Here is a 23,737-nt window from a genome sequence, read left to right on the forward strand (position 1 = left end):
TTCATAGCTCAGGGTGATGTCAATGATATTTAAGCCCCAACAGCAGCTAATGAAGAGTTTATCAGTTTGGACAAACCACATCACATGCTTTTTCCTACTCCTAGTTCCTGTTTCTCTAAGAGTATCATTCAATATGGGAGAAACATGGCTGGACTTAGAATCAGGGAGAAGTAGGATAGCATAAAAAGAGAAATAGTCTCAATTAATTTTTTTCAGCTTTATTGAGGTATAATTGACAAAATCACAAGGTATTTAAAGTGTACAATGTGATGATTTGATATATGAATACATTATGAAATGATTCTCCCCACTGAATTAGTCAATTAATGTATCTATCACCTCACATATTTACCTTTTTTTTTTTTTTGCCGAGAACATTCAAGTTCTACTCTCTTACCAAATTTTAATTATGTAATATAGTGTTGTACTCTAGCTATCATATTATACACTGGATGATCAGACCTTATTCATCTTACAACCGAAAGCATGTTGAGTGAAGTAGGAAAGACATGAAAAATCATCTCTTTGAATACAAACTTAACTCTGTTTAGAGCAAGATGACTGAGACTGCCTGTCCCATACCTTCTACCTGTCAGAATCACTGGGGACCCTAACATTGGGTAGAGGTAACCACTTCATTTCTTCATATTTAAGAGAAAGCTCTTTTTCCCTATCTTTATTAACCAGATCCAGGGAACCATGTTTTTTTTTTGTTTTATTTAGTGGCATACTTAAAAAGGTAGAAAATGTGAGATATAACCACAGTCAAAATATAACAAAGTTTTCTTATAGTCTCATTTTTTTCTACAATCTCATGGAATTATGATAAGCATATTATTTTTAAAGGAACTCCTAATGAGATAAAACACCACTGTATTGCAGCTTAATTAAAGCGATATACATATGCATACTTTATGTATTTATTGAGGCAAAATAGCACAGCAAGGTTAAAAACAAATGGCTAAGTTCAATACAGGCTTAACAATGTCACTGGAAACCATTTTACTAGCACAAAGGCCTTCAACATGCTGGTATTAACCTATTGATAAATATTTAGACTATTTATATTGTGTACTCTTTGACAACTAAGCCAAAATAAACATATTTTAAGGCAACCTTTGGAAGTATTAGCATTTCTTATTTTATCTTTGTGGTTAATGCTCTTCACAGTGACAATTAAAATATTGAACATTGAAAGACAAAGATTGGCAAATTCATCTTCAGGGCATCTTATTCTCATACAAATTCTTCCTCTAACATATAGAAAAGTCAGTTTTCAACAACATTCAACTTCCAGTTTTGAGGGGTAACATTATTGCTTTTTGGCCCAAATATGCTTACTCAAAGCTATGTGTTACAGGTTTTCAATGTTCAGAAAAGCATCCATACAATTCTTAATGCTATTTTTAAAAATTAGAAAATGAGAACTTATAGAATAGAAGTTATCCTGGCTGCAAGCTATTCAACACTGCTGCTCATTTCCATTGTGTCTTTGGAAAGATAAACTACCCAGTATACAAGGTTAAATCCTGCAAATGCAACAGGGAACAGAATCCGAGAATACTGGTCTATTTTACTGGTGCCTCCAAAGGCTGCAGATAGTGGTGGGGGTGTGACAGGTGTTGACTGTAAGATAGGAGCCCTAGTGAGGACTTTGCTGGCCTCAGGGGATGGAACTATTGGCAAGGTCAGAGAGGAGATTCTTTTCTTCAGATGATACTTGGAATCAGGATGCTGTAGGGAAAAGACATAAAATTCAACCTAGGTAAAAGACTAGAGATTACTTAGTTATTCACTTTTTCATCACTGACAGGTATTTATTGACTACTTACTATGTAAGATAAAATATTAGCAAATTGTTAATAGTACTTGATAGTGCTACTTTTCCAAGAAAGTGTTAAGTTTAAAAAAATGATTTGTTTCTATCTAACATCCTATAATTTAATCCATCAGAAATTGATGCCAAGCATATTCCACATCTCAGAAACTGTGTTGAGCATTAGGCTATTAGGAAGAGATGAACCGTGTTACAAAGGCTTATCTAGCCACTTGCAGTTGCTGGTGATGCATAAGTCTATAGGGCAATGAGTGTGGGCAACGAGAGGGGAATTCACTTTGGAATATATGGACAATTACTTAATATAAGAAAATATAGCAGTGTGCCTGGGTGGCTCCCTTGGTTAAGCATCCAACTTAGGCTGAGGTCATGATCTCATGGCTCGTGGGTTCGAGCCCCACATTGGGCTCTGTGCTGACAGCTCAGAGTCTTAAGCCTGCTTTGGATTCTGTATCTCCCTCTCTCTCTGCCCCTTACCTGATTGCACTCTTGTCTCTTAAAAATAAACAAACATTAAAAAAGAAGAAAATATAGCAGTTCAGTTAGTTGATATCATTCTTCTAGCCTACATCTTTATCATCACACATTCATAAATTTGAACCAGCTGAGATGACAACAACAAAAAATATTAAGGTGCTTGTATATGTGAAAAGCCAGTGGCAAAGTATCAATACCTTTAAATTGCATGGGATGACTGTTCATTCCTTGAAATACAATTGGCTCTTAAGCCCAGAAGTTTTATATTGAGAGCTTTCTGCTTCCCATTCAGAACTTCTCCACTGGTCTCCCTCCATTCTAGGTCACCAAAAAATGATTCATTGACTGACCTCAGAATTGTTATATGTTCTTTTTTATCATTTGAAATCATGAGACAACTACTTTTTGTCCTGAAAGAGATATTTAGCATATTAATTGTTAGGTGAGAAGTCTAAGTCCAGAGGGTGGAGGTGAAAATGCCTCGTCCATAGTTGCACAGCTATGGTGACTAGTAATAAACTATGCTGGTCAATTTCAATGCTTGTTTCATCATCCCCACATTTTCTTGTCTTTACTCTGAAGTATTGGGTCTAGTTCAGAGACTCTAATTCTGTTTGCTTTAGCATCTTTTCATACTGTTAGAGACTAGGGAATCTTCCTTTGATTTGTATCTTTTCCTGTCTACATCCTGTAATAGTCACTCTCCTTGTGGCCAGGTTGTCGTCACTGGGTCTGCCTTCGAACACTTGCTGTACATTATCTCTGCTCTTGTAAAACTGCCTTGTTTTCTCCCTGGCAGCAAAATCACCACTTTGATGCCTGGCAGGGTATGTTACTCACATGGGCAGACTCCTGTGGCTTTAGCCAGCAACCCCGCGGCAACAGGATGAGGCAGCTGCCTCCCCTGTGCTGGTTGAGCCACAGGACCAGAGTGACCTGCCGATGTGGTGACATTTGGAGTGTGAGAAACAACAATTCCAAGAACCTCTTCTCTCTATCTTCCTCTCCTGAATTTTGCTGTTTGATTTGTCATGGAATTTACTGAGTATCTAAATAATAATAGACATCATTGACAGTTCAAGCCCAGTGTGCTTTTAGAGACCGTGGGAAAATCTCTCTCTTCACCAAAAACAAAAATGAATCTCTATAGTCAAGTTTTATTTCTCACGCCCATGGTGAATTTCAAGGAAAAGTGTGTATCTTTATTTGTTAGGTATTGGCGCAGAATTGAGCTAGGTATTCTGGACAGAATTAAATAAATCATAGGTCTTGGGAGTAGAAGATAATTTAAAATAGTAGAGGTTTCAGTCTGCTGACCTTAGGAAATAAGTGACACTTTCTACTAAAAAACATGTGACAAATAAGGACTACTGTGCTCGGGGTCACCAGTCAGTATGAGGATAGGACCAGAGTAGTGGTATTTTGGTCTCAGTGTATGCTGCCTGTCTTAGGAAATAAACACAGTAACTTCTTTCAAGAGCTTTCTATTGTGTATCTCAGATTCTAATTGGAATTTTCAGCCATTGAGTATGTTATTGAAATATTCTCCACATAAAAGAGCAAAATGTATTACTGTTGCATTTTCCAAAAAGAGTTATCCTCCTCCCAGATCCATGGAACACTAAAAAATTTTACTCTAGTAAAATTTCTAAGGATCGTGATGGAGTAGAAAGAGGGCAAGCCTTTAAAGCAGATTCTCTTTTTAAACTCACCTTGATTTTTAATGGCATGCATTGCCTATGTTCATTTCTTTTTTAAGGAGAAACAGGGTAGACATAAAAAAATTCATTGAGACAAAAAAGTGATTATAAAACATAATCTTCCATAAAAATATAAAGCATTGTGTTATCTTCCCCTCTTTAGAGCTGTGGGGCAAAAAGGTATTTGTCAATCTTTTGGCATTGTCACACATAACTTAATAAGAATTACCAAATGACTTTTGTCCAGCGTTAAGCAACATCACTCAAGACCAAACACCATGAAAAAATTAATGACATTACCTTGAAATTAAAGATTTGCCATTTCCTCATCTAGTTCTCCAAACAATCTCTATGGAGGCTTGCTGAAGAGTTAAGACAGGAGAGTCAAAGAGCCCTGGATTGCAATTCCACATATACTACTTACCTACTAAATGAAGTTTCCATCTTTAAAGTTAGGAATTAAGTTTCTTCTTTTTGTTAAGAATTTGAGGAAGAAAATGTAAGATATATTTATCTGATAGATTTATAGATAGATGGATAGATATTTTATATATATATATATATATATATATATATATTAGAGAGAATACTTTTTGCCTTAGTTATTATCATGTTCTTACATTCTTCCTTCTAAACACTATTGTGCCTTATCTCCTTTCCTGACGTGAAATCCACTTATTGGTAGAGGGCATATATTCTTCATTTAAAAAAAATTGTTTTAATGTTTATTTATTTTTGAGAGAGAGAGAGAGAGACAGATTGCAAACAGGAAAGGGGCAGAGAGAGAGGGAGACACAGAATCTGAAGCAGGCTCCAGGCTCTGAGCTGTCAGCACAGAGCACATGCGGGGCTTGAACTCATGAGCCACGATATCATGATCTGAGCCTAAGTCAGATGCTTAACTGACAAACCACCCAGGCACCTCACAGGGCATATTATTCTTAAGTATGAGTGTCCCACAGTGCCTAGCCAGTGCATAGAACAGAATATATTCTTAATAAGCAAATGCTGATTCAACAAATGAATGAAAATCTAAAAATTTCCAGAATTTCTTAGAGTAGTCAGGCAAAGAGGAGAAAACAAAAAGTTTTATGATTGTTTTACATTATATTTTAGTATGTTGTTTCATATTATACTGTAAGTACCATATCTAAATGCTTACCAGTGACAAGCACTGCACAGCATTTTGCATGCATTATTTTGCTTATTCCTAGAAAAAATCTATAAGGTAATAGTATTATTTTCATTTTAAAGATGAACAAATGAAGGCTTAAGCAGGAAGTTAACACAATAACTGGCAGTGCCTGTGATGCTACCAATCACACTCTTAATCATTTTTGTGGTTTCTTCCCATCAGCTTTAAGGTTCAGGGCATGGTTTCCCAACCACTGAATTATTGACCTTTTGTGTCGCATACTTCTTTGTTGTGTCCTGTACATCATGAGACGTTGAGCAGCATCCTTGCACTCTACTCACAAGATACCTGCAGCAACCCACTCCCCAATGTTGTGACAACCAAAAATATCTCCAGACATTGCCAAATATTCTCTGGGGAGAAAAGTCTTACCGCTGAGTATCACTGATTTAGAGTCACAGCTATCTCACTGCCCAGCAGTGATTGGGGGGTATTTCTAGCAGGAAGTAAATACGATATGCTCAAGGAAATGCAAGAGGCCTGGCTAACCCACATGCTGGACAATCAGTTCCTGCATAATTGGGAATTGGCAATACAGAAAACTGGACTACGATTTAGAAGATCACATTGAATTTCTGAAATGAAAAGAAAGCCAATTTTGCAAGCCATTCAAGATACAGGTTTGCATCAGGCCCCGCCTGCTCTATTGTAAGCCCAGCAGCTTCAGCTGATGGTAAAATAGGTTTTTGTCAGAGTCCAGATGAGGGCTCAGCTTGGGGCTGTCACTGTTTTGAGTGGAACACCTGTGGTTTTGAATTTTTCCAGCGCTCCCCTGCTGCTGAATGCCATCCTGCTCTGGGTATTTATAGAGTACTGCTTTGTTTTAAGTAATGCCACATTGCAAAGGTACTTTGAGTCAAAGTGGACTTTATGACAATCAGTTATTTGATGTAAAGATAAGACATTTGGAAAGTGGTTAAGGCAATTTTAATATGACGTTCAGTGAATCTAATATGTTATAGAGGAGGGGGCAATGGGTTACCTCACAAGAGAGAGATTCTAACCAGGGCTGCATTACTCAAGGAACAAACAAAGCATCTGTTTTGAGAACCAGCAAACAGGGCAACAAATATAAGAGAGAATACTTTTGAGGGTGAGAGAGAGAGAGAGAGAGAGAGAGATGACACGTGCCAGAGGAGCAGAGGGAGATGGAGGGAAAGAATCTTAAGCAGGCTCCACACTCAGCACAGAGCCTGATGCGGGGATCAATCTCAAGAACTGTGAGATCATGACCTGCTCCGAAATCAAGAGTCAGATGCTTAACCGACTGAGCTACCCGGGCACTCCAAGAGAAAACATTTTTGAAAACATTTAGTACTTGATATTTCAAAAAACCCCACTATTATATTAATTATTATGAAAGAAATAAAAATTCCATCAAATTTTCTTGCATCTACGTAATAGCTGGTAGAATTGGGACAGAGACAATTCCAGAATTTCTATAAAGAAGCAGCTTATTGGCAGCAATCTGGTGGGTTAGTGGTGTGGGGCACATGTCTACAAACCATATTGGAATGCTTAGAGGGTAGAGAAGGAAATATTGGATGGGGATTTGATAGAGGGTATGGGGAAAGAACTAACCACCTACATCCCTCATCTAATCCACACTACCCTCTCTATAACTTATGCAATAGCACAACCATGGTGAAGGGACTCAGAGTCTCTCATTAACTTACTTTAACCCTTAGTTCTACAGAGTAATGATAGTATTCAAAGAAATCTTGGCAATATTTGGAATGCAGGAGGCAAATCTTTCATTATATGCTTTGTATCTCTTTACATAGGTGGAGGGAAACATAATAATGGCTAAGCAGATCATCCCAATCTTGAAAGGGATTATAAAAAGGACATAATATGTCTTATTTTCCTCTCTATGCCCAAGTTTCTAGCAATTGACTTAGTGTTTCTAGAACAGGACAAGGTTCATCCTTCTATCTCAGCTTAGGCATCACTTCTTTCAGAATCATGACCCCTCCAGTCGAGTTAGGTATTCTCACATGGCTCTTCCTTAGCCACTACACATCTCTAACCACAACCTTTATCACAATGTTTTGTCATGGCTTATTGGTTTGTCTTTCTTCCTGTTGAACAAGAAGCTTGTGAGGGAAGAGGCCCTATTGATGTCAATCACTAAATGTATCCCCGGCATTCTACAAAGGATATGGAACATAAAAACATTTAACAAGTACTTATGGTATGAATAGTTCAATGAATACATAGGTATTCAATAAATGGGTTCCAGATGAAAAGAAAAAAAATAAATTAATAAACCGCATAATCAGTATAAATATAATTATTGTCCTGGCTAATGAATTTTTGGGCAATTTTGTTTGTAGATAATTTACCAAGAATATCACACCTCCTGTGAAGAAGAAAAGCCACATTGGATGTGTCAATAGGTGGGGGAATTCATTCTTAGGAACATAGGAATGAGGGCTTAGACCTTTAAAATAACAAGGAAACTAGAAAAAAATCCAAAAATTGATTGAGGTCCAAACTTGGTCTTACACACAAAATAAATATACCCTAGTCACATAATAATTAATGAAACATGAAGATAAGAATAACTCTCTAATCCCAAGAGAGCATGCCAGATAAAAATAATAAGGAAGATACCATATAAGCAAGAAAGAAGCTGTGGACAGTTTCTTCTCAAAATCTAAGAAGAAAGAAAGAAAGAAAGAAAGAAAGAAAGAAAGAAAGAAGAAATGAAGAAAGAAAAGAAGAAGGAAAGAAAACCCAGTATCTACTTCCAAATGTCTTAAAACCAGGAGGATCATTTGTCTACAGAACACTGCTGAGGATTTAGTTTTAGATGTCTCTTTGGGTTTGAGTACTACATTTAAAACTCCTGAATTTCTTTGCCATTATTATATTACATTTCAAGGTCAAAATCAAAGTGATAAACTTTCTCCCATATTCATTCTTAGTTTCTTGTGAAAAGCAATGAGGACATTAAAATATAAACTTAGAATCACATGAAATATCTAAGCACGTAATTTTACTTCAACCTCACCACATTGGTTTGCTATTTTAATGTTCAAATTACTCAAGTAATGTTATTTTGATTACAACTGAATAGCCATTTTTAAATGTCGTGGTATTTGAAAGAAAAAATGACCTGGCAATCATAATATACCATTGTGTTGTATAAATTGCAAATGTGTAATTTATGTTTGTTCCTCTGTATTATATAAGGCAAATTCCCAAGGTTTGACATGAATAAATAAAATGTAAATGTTCTATGTAATCATCTATATTTATTTTTGATACCTACAAGGTTTGCATTGTTAGGTTTGCTTATTTTGGTTTTTATTTTTATTTTTATGCTTTGACCAGCCTTTTAGAAACAAAATGCAGCTTTCCATTGCCTTAAAATATTTTAAGTGAAACCAGGTTAAGAAATAAATTTTTTCATAAGAAAAAAGTCAACTTGCAGTCAACTTTGAGATGATTTAAAATGCATTTTTTATCTAGCTTCCCAAAGGACCTGCTCATTATAGGTTACTATTTTAGAATCATAGAAGATAGCTTATATGAAAACCTGAGATCTTAAGTTCCATCTTATTAATAAATTATACCTTTAAAATAATAGACATAGGGAATGCTAACTCTATACTTTCTCCAAGGATTTGAAGTCATTTTCCTCTCAGTGATCCATATTCCAAAAGAATTGAATAAGGAAGTTGGTCTTTCTTTTTATCTCAATATCAGATCAAAGAACATATTTAAAATAATTTGAGTTATTTTTTATCTTGTCTTTCATGAATTTCTCTTTTGATTTTAATTGCATTTCTCAAAGAAAACTGTTAAGCTGAATTCTGATAAATACCAATTCTTCTTTCTCTATAGACACATGTTAAGATAATATATGGCCATTGGGACATATATTGATTATATGTCTATATATATATAGACAGTTTATAACATAATCACTTATTTTTACAAACAAAATAATTCTCAAAAATATTTTCTAAAAAAAAATATTTTCAAGTGTTTTGGACTGAGTCTTCAGAGTAGCATCTTTTTTGCTATAAAATTGATATTTTTGTGGTCTTTCAAAACATTTATATAAAGAAAACAGCATTAGGTCATGGGAAGAATTTTGGGAATGGCCTAGCATTCTGAAAATGTTTTATATTGCAGTATGCATTCCTTTATATTTCAACCTTTGAGAAATTATTGGGGAGGGGATGGCCTCTGCCTCTGGTGTATATCAGGACTTATGGAATCAATTTCTAGTTTTCCTACCAACTAGTAACTAACATTTCCCCCCTCTGAGACTGTTTTTGATTTGTAAGCAGAGGTAGTTAGTCTGGATTACTGGTAAAAAGAATGGTAAACTTTTTTTTAATGAGAGCTAATTTAAGAAAAAAATCTTTAAATTTTATCTTATTTTATCTTATCCTTGGAGAAAATAGATTCCAAGAAATATACCAAGAAACTTGTTTCTTAGTATATCAAACCAGATGTTTCAATAAGAAAGTATCATCTTTTTACCCAAATACATGCCTGAGTATATGAGAAGTACAACACACATAGTAATTTTTATCATTAAAGTTAACCAAGGATTACCTAGACTGCATGTGGTTCTGTGATTTGGAAATGTTCACAAGAATTGGTTATAAAGACATTTTTAGTTCAAAGTGTTTGCAGCACTTGATGTTACAGAGCAAAATTTTCTTGTTTCAAGAACTATTATTTGGAATTTGCATTGACATAAAAACTTGCATTTGTCAGTAAGTTCTAAAATCCATTAAAAAAAGTGTGTGCAGTTGAACTGTTGTGAGAATTTACTCAGATGTGAAATTGAAATTTGGGGACACATTCATGACCCTTGAATTATTAATGCTATCACTTATTTCTTTTTCAAAAAACCTTTGAGGACCAGAGCTTAGCAACAGAAAATCTAAACTGAATTTTATAGGTATTTATCACTTATTATTAAGTCTTTGAATAAGAACAGGTTGGGATATATGCATTTAATATACAAATATGAACATGAGAATGTTTTCACGTAAATCAAAAACTTTGCTTATGACTCAGCATTCACAGAACCTATTATTCACATCTTGCCTTCATGAAATAAAGCAGCAAACAGACAATTTCTAACAAAAATTGTCTATTCTATAGGAGTCCCTGTTTATTTCCCTCAGACTCTGAAGCTTCATTAGGAACTTTTTCTTTTTCACTTTATTCTCCCTAGTTGGTAGAAGTAAACCTGTTCAAAGGAAACATCTAAAGGCTGAGAAGAATTTTCTCATCTCCTCTGAGAGCACGGAATCTGCTAGTACCAGTGAGGATGATAAAAAAGAATGCCAAAAGTTTAGAGCAAAGATAAATGAAGGATTGCTGCTTCAGGTTTCTTTTCTTCTATGAAGTTGGAAAAGAAGTTGGCCTTAGAACCAGAATTATGTAACTTGTGCTCAACTAATAGTATTTTTGGACTACTAAGTTGTTTGTGATCACCATTTGGCTGCCTTTTCCTAACTGGTAGGTAACATTAGAAAAGTAAACAATTACCAAAACAATCTCAGCTTCCAAGGGTTCAGTCGCTTTTGATATTGTCACTGGGGGTGAGGCTGCAATCTGTGCCCTCCTTTTGGCCTTCTGTGTCTGAAGATTGGTAAAATAGTTGACAGCCGCAAATTCAATAAGAGCAGAGAAGACGAAAGCAAAGCAAACAGCTATGAACCAGTCCATGGCAGTTGCATACGACACTTTTGGCAAGGAGTGCCGGGCACTGATGCTTAATGTGGTCATGGTTAAAACAGTGGTGATCCCTAAAATGAAAAAGAATGAGAAATGCAGTATTAGCATTTAGAATCTTATAATAACATCAAATGACAATGTGTCAGTGGATTAAACGTTCTGCAAATGTAATTTTTGTTATTATTGTTTTTTTTAATGTTTATTTATTTTTGAGAGAGAGCACAGGCAGGGGAGGGGCAGAGAGAGAGAGAAGGAAACACAGAATCTGAACCAGGCTACAGGCTCTGAGCTGTCAGCACTGAGCCCAACATGGGGCTCAAACCCACAAACAGTGAGATCATGACCTGAGCCAAAGACGGACGCTTAACTGACTGAGCCACCCAGGCGCCCATGTTATTTTTTGTTTTTTAATTGTTGACAGTTACTGTCATAGGTATTAAAATTTTTGTATCCTTCAGTACCCAGTGCAGTGGCATGTACACTGGAGTTGATAAAAAAATATTTTTTAATTTGATTTAGTTTAACTATTGTAAAGCTTAACTCGCAAATAATTCTAGTTGTTTACTTCTTAAGAAAACTCACAGCAAGTAATTATCATGTAAGTACTAAAACCTTGAACTCCTGGTCTATCTGAATAGATGATGATATCTATTATCATATTTAAGAAATCTATCTGGTATGAATAGTAAACATAAATTAAGTCCTTCATTTTTTAAAATTTCTAGCTTGATTTTAAGATAAAATATTTACTCATGAGAAAATAATTTCATCACTGAGTTGTCAACAGTTTCATGTCTTGTATTATACTTGGGGAATTTATGTAATTTCAAGATGGTCAACATCATTGTATAGATATTCTTTTATAATTTGCAGAAGGAGGTCTGTTTTAAAATGTACTAAATTAAAAAGTCAAAATTCATCTGAGATTTCAGTTCAACTCAGGTCTTACCTATGAACTTCTAAATTATAATCATGAAAACTCAGAAAAAATTGGATTTTGTTATTATTGATGATATTTTCGGTTACAGCTCTTTCTCTTATTACATTTTGTTCCATCAAAACTAATAGTGATTCTATATATCATAAATGGAGCTCATTATTTATGTTGAACCATGGGAAATTGGTTATATTTAACTATTTTCAGATCTTGAAAAATGGCAACGTTTTACAGTTCAATCTAATAAAAGCAAGATTTAATTTATATATTAGATATAATTTATATATCAGGTTTCAATATCTTAGCCTTTGTTTTCATGGGTTTACATGTCAGTTGTTACTTTCCTGCTTTTCCTTAGTTATGAAATAGCAAATTAAGATTTTATTTTATTTTTTTAATGCTCATTTATTTATTTTTTAGAGCAAGAGGGTGAGAGAGCACAGGGGAGGAGGGGAGAGAGGGTCAGCTGTCAGCACTGAGCCCCACGCAGGGCTCAAACTCATGAACCAGGAGATCGTGACCTGATTCCAAATCAAGAGTTGGGTGCTTAATTGACTGAGCCACCCAAGCATCCTGAGATTTTAAAAAAGAAAAAAAAAACAAAAAAACTAAAACTAAACAAAAAAGCCTCCTTAATAGGGCACATGAAAGTCACAGGAATCCAGCCAGAATTCTTGCTAAGACAAATTTTTTGTAGATTCACCACACAGCTTAGGATAATATAAGGGTCATTTTATGTAATACATATGCCTGAATAAGATAGGAGTCTATTTCCTTTGTGGATTGAAAAAGTGCACTAGTGTGAATATTCCCCTAAAATACACAAGCAATAATTGCTGGAGGATGGGTGAAGTATAGCCAGAGAATGAAGCATACCAAAGACAGTTCTGGCTGGGACAGACTCCTTATTAATCCAGAAAGACACTTGAGAAAGAATGACTGTCATAATGCAAGGAGTGTATATCTGTATCATGAAGTAGCCCATCTTCCTTTGCAAGTGGAAATAAACTGTCATTATTACGTATTCACCTGTTGGAAGACACATATATCAGAATTATTGCTCTTGACAGTATGCAAAAAGAATGCAGCTGGAAATAAATCTTGCAGATCTTTAAATTAACATGGGCTGGAAGAAAACAAGCAAAGGCATATTTCAATGTATGTCAAAGATACTTAATCAGTGAATGATAGATACATCAGCTCACTGTTTTCGGTGGTGTTCTTTGTGTCATATACATAGAAAACTACTCATCCCAAGGTTACACAAGTCCTTATACGCACATGGTTGCAAAATCAATTTTAAAGAAACCTACTCATCACTTCAAAACAGCAAGCGTAGCTGAGGATGGCTAATGCAGAGAAGAAAGAAATATATACTTTGAAAATGTACATTAGGGTCACCTTGCTGGGTTGCATTCATGAGTTGGTCTAATTCTTACCTGTGTTAGATTTAATTGTCTCACTAGATACTGTTTGTCCAATCAGATCATACTGGAGGAGGCTTGAAGATTCTTCTGGGACTTCGACTGAGTAAAGTGGTCCTTTTTTCCATGTATATATGATTTCACTTTTGGGGTAAGCATCTGAATTTTTTAAACAAACAGCAGTGAATATGACTAGTTGTGTTTTTCCTTTTTAAAGCAAATCTTGTCCATATAAAAAGGAAAATACAAACATAAATTTTCTTTAATGGTATTCTTTACTCTGTGTGACTAAAACCTCTATTTATAAGATTGACAGACATGATTAAGTGAGTATATTCCTGGAATCTCATTGAGAGTATCATAGTAATATTTCTCTTTTGCTTCCCAGTCTCTGACTATAATCAAATAACTGTATATTTTGAATGCATTATTTGGCTTTCAGAAGTCTTTTGTAACTTACAACTCCCAAACTTGAGTGGACAAGCATGCCCATCCATAGGAAAGTTAACCAGCCTCATAGGACAGTCAGCATTGATGGTAAGCCTAGGGACATTGAAATAAATCGTTCTGAGTTAGTATGATGGACAAATCATTTGGGTAGAGGAAACTGAATTGGGAAAACCTCACCTCATAGTGTATAAAATAGTTCCATTCTGCATTATTCTGAAGAGTTTATTAGGGGTTGTCATATTGTGAGCAATTGATTTTTTGCCATTCCTGAAAAAAGTGTCAGGTGTCCAGATTTTACTGACCATTAAGTTATTCAAACTCAAAATCTCAGTTGGCCCCCCAAACTTCAACCTCTCATCAGTCCAAGTCTGGCGGAAGAAAACGTCCATTGTATATTCCTAAGAAAAAAAATAAGATATTCATGCAAACTGGGGAGATAGTTTATTAAGAATAGTTGATTCACTAACTTATATACCCAATTCTAAAATTTAAGAAATAAAACAACTTTTTTATGACAATAGCCTATCAGAAAAACTATGATTTCAGTAAATTATTATTTTTCTCAAACGCAAAGTTTGCAACATTATTATAAAAGATAGTATTGTGTCGTGCAAACCTCCCTCCTTCACCTTTACCCTCTTCCACATTCTTCCTCCTTTCTATTAGTCATCCACCTCTCCTTCTGTTGGCCTATCAATTTTGCCTTCATTAGCTTAGAAAAAAAAATATGAAAAGATTTACAGTCTAGGTTTTGTGTTGGCCATCCCACCATCAGTTAGTCTAACCATTCCCCTCAATGTCTTGTTCACCTTCAAAGGTGTCTCCAAGAACCCTGGTACCATGAAATCAACTTCCAAGGACAGACAAACTTTGCTTGATAAGTGTACTCTGGCTGCACATCATAATTATTTTATATTGTTCTCAGAGAACATAAAAACAAATGTTACCACAATTACTCAGAGGATCATTTAAGTATGCATAATTAGAACTTTGAGTTTTAATTTGTAGCTTTTATGAAATAACATTAGAAATCTTAAGAATTATGGTGAGGGCGTTGCAAAAGTCAATAATAAATAACAGCTTATAAGTATATCAAAATATTGCCAATAATTGCTTTGACTACTTTATAAGTTCCTTTATGAGACCTATTATTAAAAGTGGTGATTAGATTTTCAAAGTATAATTTGACACATAATATATCCATATAATAATGGTCTAGGGTATAACCAATCTCCACTGTATAAATATACTTTAAAAATGAGACACATACATAAAATGAAGTTCCAAGTGTTCCCCAGACTTCAATAATATAATATAATATGGTTGTGATTATTTATTCTGGAGGTGAGTCAGTAGTCAATGAAAAATATGAGAGTAAAATAATTGAGGATTCAGGATAATTCTGACTCCCCCTTCTTTCAAGACCTAATACATTTATCTCTTAAATAATGTCCTCCTCCTTCTCCTTCACTTCCCTGTTTTCTTTCTTACTTTTGTCCCTCCCTCTCCCTTTCCCTTCCTCTTGTACTGCTTCCTTCTTCTTTTCTTCCCTTCTTGCTTTTTTATTTTCTTGACAACTCAAAAAAGCAGAAGATAAAAAGTCTCCAGTAACTACTTATGCACAGTTACATTTTCCTAATTAAATGAGGCAACTATATAAAGATTTATTTTTACTTCAATTTTAGTATTTATATTTTACTTTCAAGGGGAGATAGTACCTGAGAACTATGAAAAAATACCATGATACACTTTGTTCTAGAAGACTAGTTCAGATTTTCATTGCCACTTACTATAAATACTCTCTTACGAATCCTACAGCCATCTGTACCTGGAACAGAGTTCCCAGAACACCTACTGGTCCATTCGTAACACAAAAGGTACAACATACTAGCCTTTCCAAATGATGCTCTCTACTGTTTAGTAAAATATACTGAGAAGGATGTGCCACAGAAAATATCTATATTTTAAGTTTCATAGATATTCTCAATATACTCTTATATGGCGTATCATCTTTGTTGGTTTTTCTTTTTGCTACTCTAAAAATTTACCAGGACTTCATAAAGATGGGGAAAATCTTATCTTTGTAGAAAAAATCAGTGCATGATATGTGGCCAGAAGAGAGGACTTTAAAAAGTCCCTTAGGTTAAAGCATTCAAGCAAAGTAGTGAAATGTGAGGGAGATTAAGCCAGGAATCTGCTCTAATGGCCATGGCCTCCAAGCATGAGCACACATATTGTACTAGGACTCTGGAACCAAGCTTGGTAACAATGCCCAATACTGTTAGTTCTGGGACTCTGCCCTCCCTTCACCAAATAAAACTACCCTCCTCACTCAGAAGTCACTCACCATCTCCACATCTGACACAGGCCCAAAACTGGTCACATAAATGTCTGTTTTGACTTCAGTGACAGCACCTGAAATTAGACCAGAAGAATGGGGGCAATTACCACCAGTGATGTTAAGGAGACTGAAATTAATGACCTTATCACAAAGTCCCTTCTCATGGTCAGAATCTGCAACATATCCTAAAGCAATCTCAGTAGCAGGAACCCTTGGGTTTTTCAACTCTGAAAACTCATACCAGTTGTGTTATTTTGAATTTTTTCTGGTCAATTTGGGGGAATTTAAGGAATGCAAGAGAACTAAGTTAATACTCTAATAATAAAAACTATAACAATAACACATCTTGATAGCTTTAATGGGACAAATGTTAAGAAAAGTGCTTTACATGGAGAATCTCACTCTATACTCACGTAACTCTATGAAGCAAGCACTGTTCATACACCCACACTACAGCTGAGGAAGCTGAGGCTTAGAGGGTTCAAATAATGTTCATAAAAGTTCACGAACAGAGGAAGGGGCAGAGACCTGATGGGAACACATGGCCTTTCCCAGTACCCCTGCACCTTACCACTCTGCTATCCTTCTGAAGCCTCTGGGTCTTAGAACAGCAGGAAGGGAGAAGGAGAGAACACATGTTTGGTCTAGTAGGGATACTGTCTCTCACCTCCAAATCCCGGCCTCAGACGATTGTCATAGCCTTCAAGCAAGTTGTCTAGGATCCGACTGATGTTTTCTGAGTAGAAGTTGCCTTCATCTTCAAGTTTCCCTAGGGTATTTTCTACCCTGTGAGTAGACAGTCAATGATCCTCACTCCCAGCCTCAGAGAAAATAGGCTGTCCAATCCACCCTCATATACTCCACCACAAATACATGCCATACCACCCAGGCTTCTTCCATGATTTGGTACAGAAGTCACCCAGTGGGTGTGCGCTTTCACTTTCCTTAGCGCTGAAGGGAAAAAACAAAATCTTACTCACCATAGAATAATGTACAGCCAGGGCAGAGGCGACGCCATCCTGCAGAGCACTGCAATGCCCCAGTTCACCCTCCTGCTGGCTTCTCCTCCCTCCTAACAGGCACCCCTTTGCCAATCAACTAGAGTAATATTCCAGACCCCTCATATCTCTTTTCCCTGTTTGCGTCCAGCCAGTAATCCGTAGATGAAGAGGTTACCAGAAAAACCTTGAAGGTCTCCCTTGCTCTCTTGTTCTCGTTTTTGCCTTTTCATGTGGAACAAGGTGGCTTATGGTCTTAGACTACATCCTGATGGACATTCAGCCTCTTCTGGTGGACTCAGTTAGGAAACAAGAGTCTGAAAGGACACTGTATGGTCGGAGAGCAGTGACAATAATTGAATAAGGCATTAGGGGAGATTAGAAGGAAGAAATCCACTGCTAGTTTTGGCATGGAATTAGCAGGTCCCTGTGAGAAAAATCTGGAAAGCTGTGGCATCTTGCTGATTGAGATTATGTTCCAATGGCTCAGCATTTATTATTTCTGTGGTTCACAGAAGGATTCCTACACAGCTCTTACTGCTTATAAAATCTAACAATATTGAGATCCTTTTGGGTTATCTTTCTGATTTCATCAGATTTATGGCATCAGATGCACCTTTTCTCCACATTTAAAATTACCCGTCATTATTCATTGAAAAGCACTACAATACACTAGAACAACTCCTGGTCGTCTGGCTGTTGGTTTAATTTTTTTTTCTGGTTTTTGTTTGTTTGTTTGTTTGTTTGGTTTGTTGGTTTGTTTGGTTTGGTTTGTTTGTTTGTGTTTATGTATTTTGCTTATCCTTCCTGTCAAAGATATGTCATCTCAAGCTAAGATATAAATAGGTCCTACCACTATCTTTAAAAACCCGGCCAATTTCATGGATGCTGCCTATAAGAGACAATGTCTGGAAATAGCTGACTAAGGTTCCCCATGTACAAATACTGTAAGAATAAAGCATCCATGGACATGGTTAATGCTGATGTTGTGGGCACTATTTTAATAGGCTCGCCACAGGTGAACAGAGAAATGTTTGAACTGAAAAAATAGCATTCTTTACCTAGTCTGGTAGATGGAAGTTGGAGGAAAGGAAGTCGCTTTAAACGTTAAAATTTTAAGCATTGTGAATCCCCCCTATCATATATGTGTATATATATATACTGTGTATATATATACATACGTATATATATATATTTTTTTTTAAATAGTAATTCAGGAACACAAGAAATAGAAACAAGTGTCTCACATCACCATCTTCCTGCCAGATCTACACGGCATTCACCCACTTCGCAGTCTGTAGCTTCAGAATCTAAATTCTACAAAGGTGACCGTTCCTATTGCAGACACATAGCACAGTCTTAAGAATCATTTCTAAAGACATGACATAAATTATTTGTGGAACATTTCAATAAATTAGCTGTGACTAAGAAGAAACAATAGAAAAAAGGAAAGACTGCAAGATTTCTGTGAAGTAGTTTTTTTAAGATTACTGAATCTCACAGTTGTGTGGAATTTTCTGGTTATTCATCAATGCCCCCCCCCCCCGACACCCTCCAGTATTCCTGGCAAGTGGTATCCAGCATCTGTTTTCTCACATTGTCTTACTTGTGCTGAGCTGAAACCTGCCCCTAGTCCTAGCTCTCACATTTGAAACCATACACAATGATTTGCTAGGGAAAGACCACATGGCAGCCATTTAAACAAAGCTATGTATCATGTCCTCTCAAATTTAAGCTCCTAAACACCCCTAAAATCTTCTCTTTTTCATTACAGGACCTGGTTTCCATACCTCTTCTTCTTTTCACTCTAAACTTCTCCAGATGATGACTACAACACATTTTCTTTTTTTTTTTTTAAATATAATTTATTGTCAGTTGGCTTACATACAATCCCCAGTGCTCATCCCAACAAGTGCCCTCCTCAATGTCCATCACCCATTTTCCCCTCTCCCCCACCCCCATCAACCCTCAGTCTGTCCTCTGTATTTAAGAGTCTCTTATGCTTTGCCTCCCTCCCTCTCTGTTTGTAACTATTTTTCCCCCTTCCCTTCCACCATGGTCTTCTGTTAAGTTTCTCAAGATAAGTTTTCTCAAGATATGAGTGAAAACATATGATATCTGTCTTTCTCTGACTGACTTATTTCATTTAGCATAATACCCTCCAGTTCCACCCACATTGCTGTAAATGGAATGATTTCATTTAATTTCACTATAAAGACTCAGGGATGATTAAAGAAAATTATTGCCCAGAAAAAGCAAACTTAGTACCAGACACTAAATAGTACTTTCTATGATAGAAAAGAGGCATTAGTATAGAAGGGGCTTGAACCAAAGGATTCTGGTATTTATGTAACTACTTCCCACCTAGTAAGGACATTTTTCCCTGTTTGCTTAGAAACTGTTATGGAGACCAAGTCAGTCTAAAAATAATGAATGCAATTTAAGACTGTATTAGTGAAAATTAACATAATATTAATAATAAATACCAAATATTTAGCATTTACCATATTCCTAGAATTATGTTAAGAGCTCCATATACTCCAACTCATTCACTACTAACACAAAAATCTGAGTCGTCTATAATTGAGTCCATTTTGTAAATCAGCAAGTATGTAACTTGCCTAATTTCACAGCTAAAAAATGGCAGGATCAGAATTCAAAACTAGGTATAAGCAAAGGCCATGGGGTAGAAGCCAGTGAAAAATAAGTTTCCATCCTATTAAAGAAGTAGTTTCTAATTGTGGTATTTATCCAAAGAAGGAAGGAGTACCATAGGAGAAAATGAGTTTCCTGTTAACAAAACGTTCAAGTATACCATGAAACACCATGGACAGGTTTCATGAATGTATGTTTCAGGAGGAAATTACATAATCCCTAAGAACATTCAGTAGGAGATTGAGGCTATTTGGGGGCATCCTAAAGAAGAGCTTTTTGACAGAGACCTTGAGTGAATATTTGTGGGTTTTTTTAATGTCTATTTTTTTTTATTTTATTTTTAAGAGCACGGGAGCAGGGGAAGGGCAGATAGAGAGAGGGAGACAGAGAGTGTGAAGAGGCTCTACATTGCTAGTGCAAAGCCCAACATGGGGCCCGAACCCACAAACGTAGAATCATGGCTAAGCAGAAGTCAGATGTTCAACTGGCTGAGCCACGCAGGCACTCCTCAAGTGAATATTTGGATTCAAAGATTCTGCTATGGAGTTATTCTGGAGTGATATGAGAAGGAGGATTTAAAGAGCTTCCTCCTAGTGGTAAAATGGGTCTGGGAGGTACTGGAGGACAAAACTACTAAAGGAAGAAGAAAAAGTGGTAGATTATATAATAATAGTTAATATTTATTGAATGCTTATTATGTCAATTGTGTACATTGTCATTATCTCTAATCTGTGCAACTGCCTTACAAGCAGCTATTTTCATTTTTATTTTACAAAAGGATAAAATGAGGCATACAACAGGTATGTAACTACCTTAATGTCCCAGAGCTAGTTATTACTGCTGATTCCAAAGTATACACTATTATACACTATGATTTATGTATGACAACTCTGACTCCATTTTCTAAAGTTGGTCCTCTTAAACTCTCTGGACCAACAATATTTCTTCATATTGTTAAGGGATACCCAACCTCTCAGTGGACACTGTAGAAAATTCCCATGCAATATTGTTTGGGAATCCAGTGCAATAAGGACAAAATTGCTCTGGGAAACAAATGGCAATAAAGGGACGGTCCTCTGGTCACCAGCTTGAAATTGTTTTGGCTTGGTTAGCAATAGAACATTGAATACTTTATATGGCAGAAAAGTATAGGCAGGCAATATCAATTTCAAATCTGAAAACACAAATATGGAGGGACTAAAAGTCATGTCAGGGTGTCTGGGTGGCTCAGTTGGTTAAGTACCCGGCTTCCACTCAGGTCATGATCTCAAGGATTATGAGTTCAAGCCCCGTGTCAGGCTCTGGGCTGACAGCTCAGAGCCTGGAGGCTGCTTCAGATTCTGTGTCTCCGTCTATCTCTGCCCTTCCCCCTCTCAGGCTCTGTCTGTCTGTCTCTCTCTCAAATAAGTAAGTAAATAAAATAACAGGTTATTGAATTCATGATTTATACCTGTTCAACCAGTATCCGTCCAATTTAATGTCTGTTTATTTATTAAGTGCTTGTTTTATGCTGAGGATATAGAAATTAAAAAAAAAATAATGTTCACCTTCAGGAAGCTCACATTATAGATGTTAATATCAATGTAATAGAACTGAATGATAAACATATATATTATTAACCATGTGCTATGGCAACAGTAAAAAGGCATCTGTGGGGGATGGTGGTCAGTGATTATTTCATGAAAGACACAACATTTGGACTGAGCTTGAGAAGTTGAATAAACTTTTAGTAGATTGAAAAAGGCCATTCCAGGGCACCTGGGTGGCTTAGCTGGTTAAGTATATGACTCTTGATTTCAACTCAGGTCATGATCTCATGGTTTGTGAGATTGAGCCTCACATCAGGCTCTACACTGACAGTGTGGAGCCTGCATGGAATTCTCTCTCCCTCCCTCTCTCTGTTCCTCACCCCACCTTGTGCTCACTCACTCTCTCTCTCTCTCAAAATAAATAAATAAACTTAAAAAAAAAAACAAGAAAAGGCCATTCTAGGCTGCATGATGAACTCAGAGGTGTGGCCATTCATGTTGTTTATAAACAGCAAATAACTCTGAGAAACTGGAAAATAGGAAACAAAGAATGTCATGGATAAAAAGACTGGAAGATAAACATAGTCTAATAGAGGGAGATTTTCATGCTCCTCACTGGAGGATTTGAGAAAGGCATGGCCATGTGTAGAAGACTATGATGGCATTGTTTAAGTAATTCATAACAGCACTTTTTCTCTGAGAATTGCCCTGCTATTTTATAGGGGTAGGGACTTATTTCTCATGTTTGTCCTGCTTGATCTCATATCAACCCACCATTGATTATACAGAAGACTGGGATACCACTTTGATATCAGGTAACTTGGGTTCATTAGCAGGCAAGTTACTTAGGAAAATTAGTTATTATCTCTAGGTATCATCTTCATCACCATTAAGTGGAATTACAGGGGCTTGGTGAGGATGAAATTTAAAAATGCATTAAGGCATTTTCACAGGAAATTGTCCATAGTAAATAAAAAACAAAAATACCATCAACATCACTACCAACATCACCCATAATTATCATTGTCATTGTCATTTTTGGCCATTTTTTTTTCTCTAGCATTTAAAAATGAGATGAAAAAATTACAGATTGGTCTGTGTCATTTGCTAAGGTTGCCAGTGTTAGAGGAAGGCATGTTTGGCCAAATTCATGCAACATCAAAGAAATATCTGTGAAGAGAGAGGAAAAAACAAAAATGCATCAGCCTTACAGAAAGCAGCAGAAACAAATCACTTCAACCCCAAATCTGCAAGAGCGGCTGCCCAGATTTTTGATGGCCTCCCTGATTCCATTCCTTCATAATCTAGGTATCATTTCTTCCCTCGAGTTCCTTCTGAAAGCACTGTATCCTTATTATTAATTATTTTTAATTTTTATTTATTTATCTTTGCTCCAGATAAGTGGATTACTGTCACTAGCTCCTAAAGGGTCTTTTAACTCAGAAGACTACATCCCAAACTCGAAAACAAAATTTCAGATGATGATACATTATGACAGCTGGATGGACTGACTGCATACCTAGAGCAAACCTAGACAAAGTGGAATTATGAGTGTACTTCCTGTGCCTTCTGGAAAGGAAGGTGCTAATTGGCAAATACATAATGATCTTGCTGCCTAATGAATCTCTCACACCTCCACAGAGTAGAATAAGCATTTCAGTAAACTGCATGAACTCTTTCAGGCCACTAGGGGACTACTGAGCATCATCTTCTGGCAGTGCTACCCATGCCCCAGAATCTGTTTGCCTATTTATCAGGTGCTTGGGAGTATAGGAAAAAGAGGACAGAATTTTGGGTTCAAGCCCAGTGATGAGCTCTGGGGAAATGTTATAGAAGAACAAGGCAGAATGGAAGTCTATTAACATGGATTCTGTTGGACTTGGATAAGATGTAAATTCCAAACCTACTGCCTGTAAAGGGATATTCTCAAAGCAGGTTATAAAAATAAACATTTGAAAGTGCCATGGAAAGGTCAGAGGCTTCCATGGGAATAACTTTGTCCTTCATGTTGTTATATTAAATGACTTTATGTTACTTCTTAGAATAAAATAGAAGAGGCTTGCCATTTATATAGGAGTGATTTAATCTGAGGGGGAAAAAAAGTGATGGGGTGGGTGGGAAGGCTCTTCCAAAAAGAGGCTACGAGGTATTTGATGCATAATTTGGAGCTAATGACTCAACAGTGACTGAACAATGTTACACACGCATGCTGCTGGTAAATGTTCTCTAACAAACCCTGACCATCAAAGACACACACAAATTATCTTAAAATAGACTTTTAACAGGCTTTGGAGAGAACAGGCTAGAAGTAGAGTATCCGATATGTCAGAATTAAAAGAGCTATATAGCACTATGAACTTGCAGTGAGCATATTGTCGTTGTTGGTGCCCATTTTACTATCATGGCACTGTATCAGTAAGGAATGTGTTAGATGTAAAAACAGAAAACTCAACTTGCAGTGTTGTAAACAAAATGGATTCTT

At 36.2% G+C, this 23,737-nt stretch overlaps 1 protein-coding gene across 1 annotated transcript; it reads right to left on the bottom strand.

The window, feature by feature from the left end:
* Positions 1-1,314: 1,314 nt before the first annotated feature.
* On the bottom strand, positions 1,315-17,216 carry GABRA6 (gamma-aminobutyric acid type A receptor subunit alpha6). Its single transcript, XM_049648849.1, has 9 exons — positions 17,054-17,216; positions 16,741-16,859; positions 16,080-16,147; positions 13,910-14,130; positions 13,743-13,825; positions 13,298-13,441; positions 12,735-12,887; positions 10,733-10,992; positions 1,315-1,734 (listed from the first exon to the last, which is right to left on the bottom strand). The coding sequence occupies exons 1-9, from the start codon at positions 17,089-17,091 to the stop codon at positions 1,459-1,461; spliced, it is 1,362 nt and encodes a 453-aa protein (XP_049504806.1). The 5' UTR covers positions 17,092-17,216; the 3' UTR covers positions 1,315-1,458.
* Between the last annotated feature and the right edge of the window lie 6,521 nt (positions 17,217-23,737).

The sequence above is a fragment of the Panthera uncia genome (assembly GCF_023721935.1).
Source record: "Panthera uncia isolate 11264 chromosome A1 unlocalized genomic scaffold, Puncia_PCG_1.0 HiC_scaffold_17, whole genome shotgun sequence".
Lineage (NCBI taxonomy): Eukaryota > Metazoa > Chordata > Mammalia > Carnivora > Felidae > Panthera > Panthera uncia.

Excerpts from the sequence above, each read along its gene's own strand:
- GABRA6 (XM_049648849.1), bottom strand. The coding sequence starts at position 17,091 with ATGGCGTCGCCTCTGCCCTGGCTGTACATTATTCTATG. Across the intron at positions 14,131-16,079 it reads CTGTGTCAGATGTGGAGATG|GAATATACAATGGACGTTTT; the intron begins GTGAGTGACTTC and ends TTTTTTTCTTAG. Across the intron at positions 10,993-12,734 it reads CCCAGCCAGAACTGTCTTTG|GGATCACCACTGTTTTAACC; the intron begins GTATGCTTCATT and ends TTTTCATTTTAG.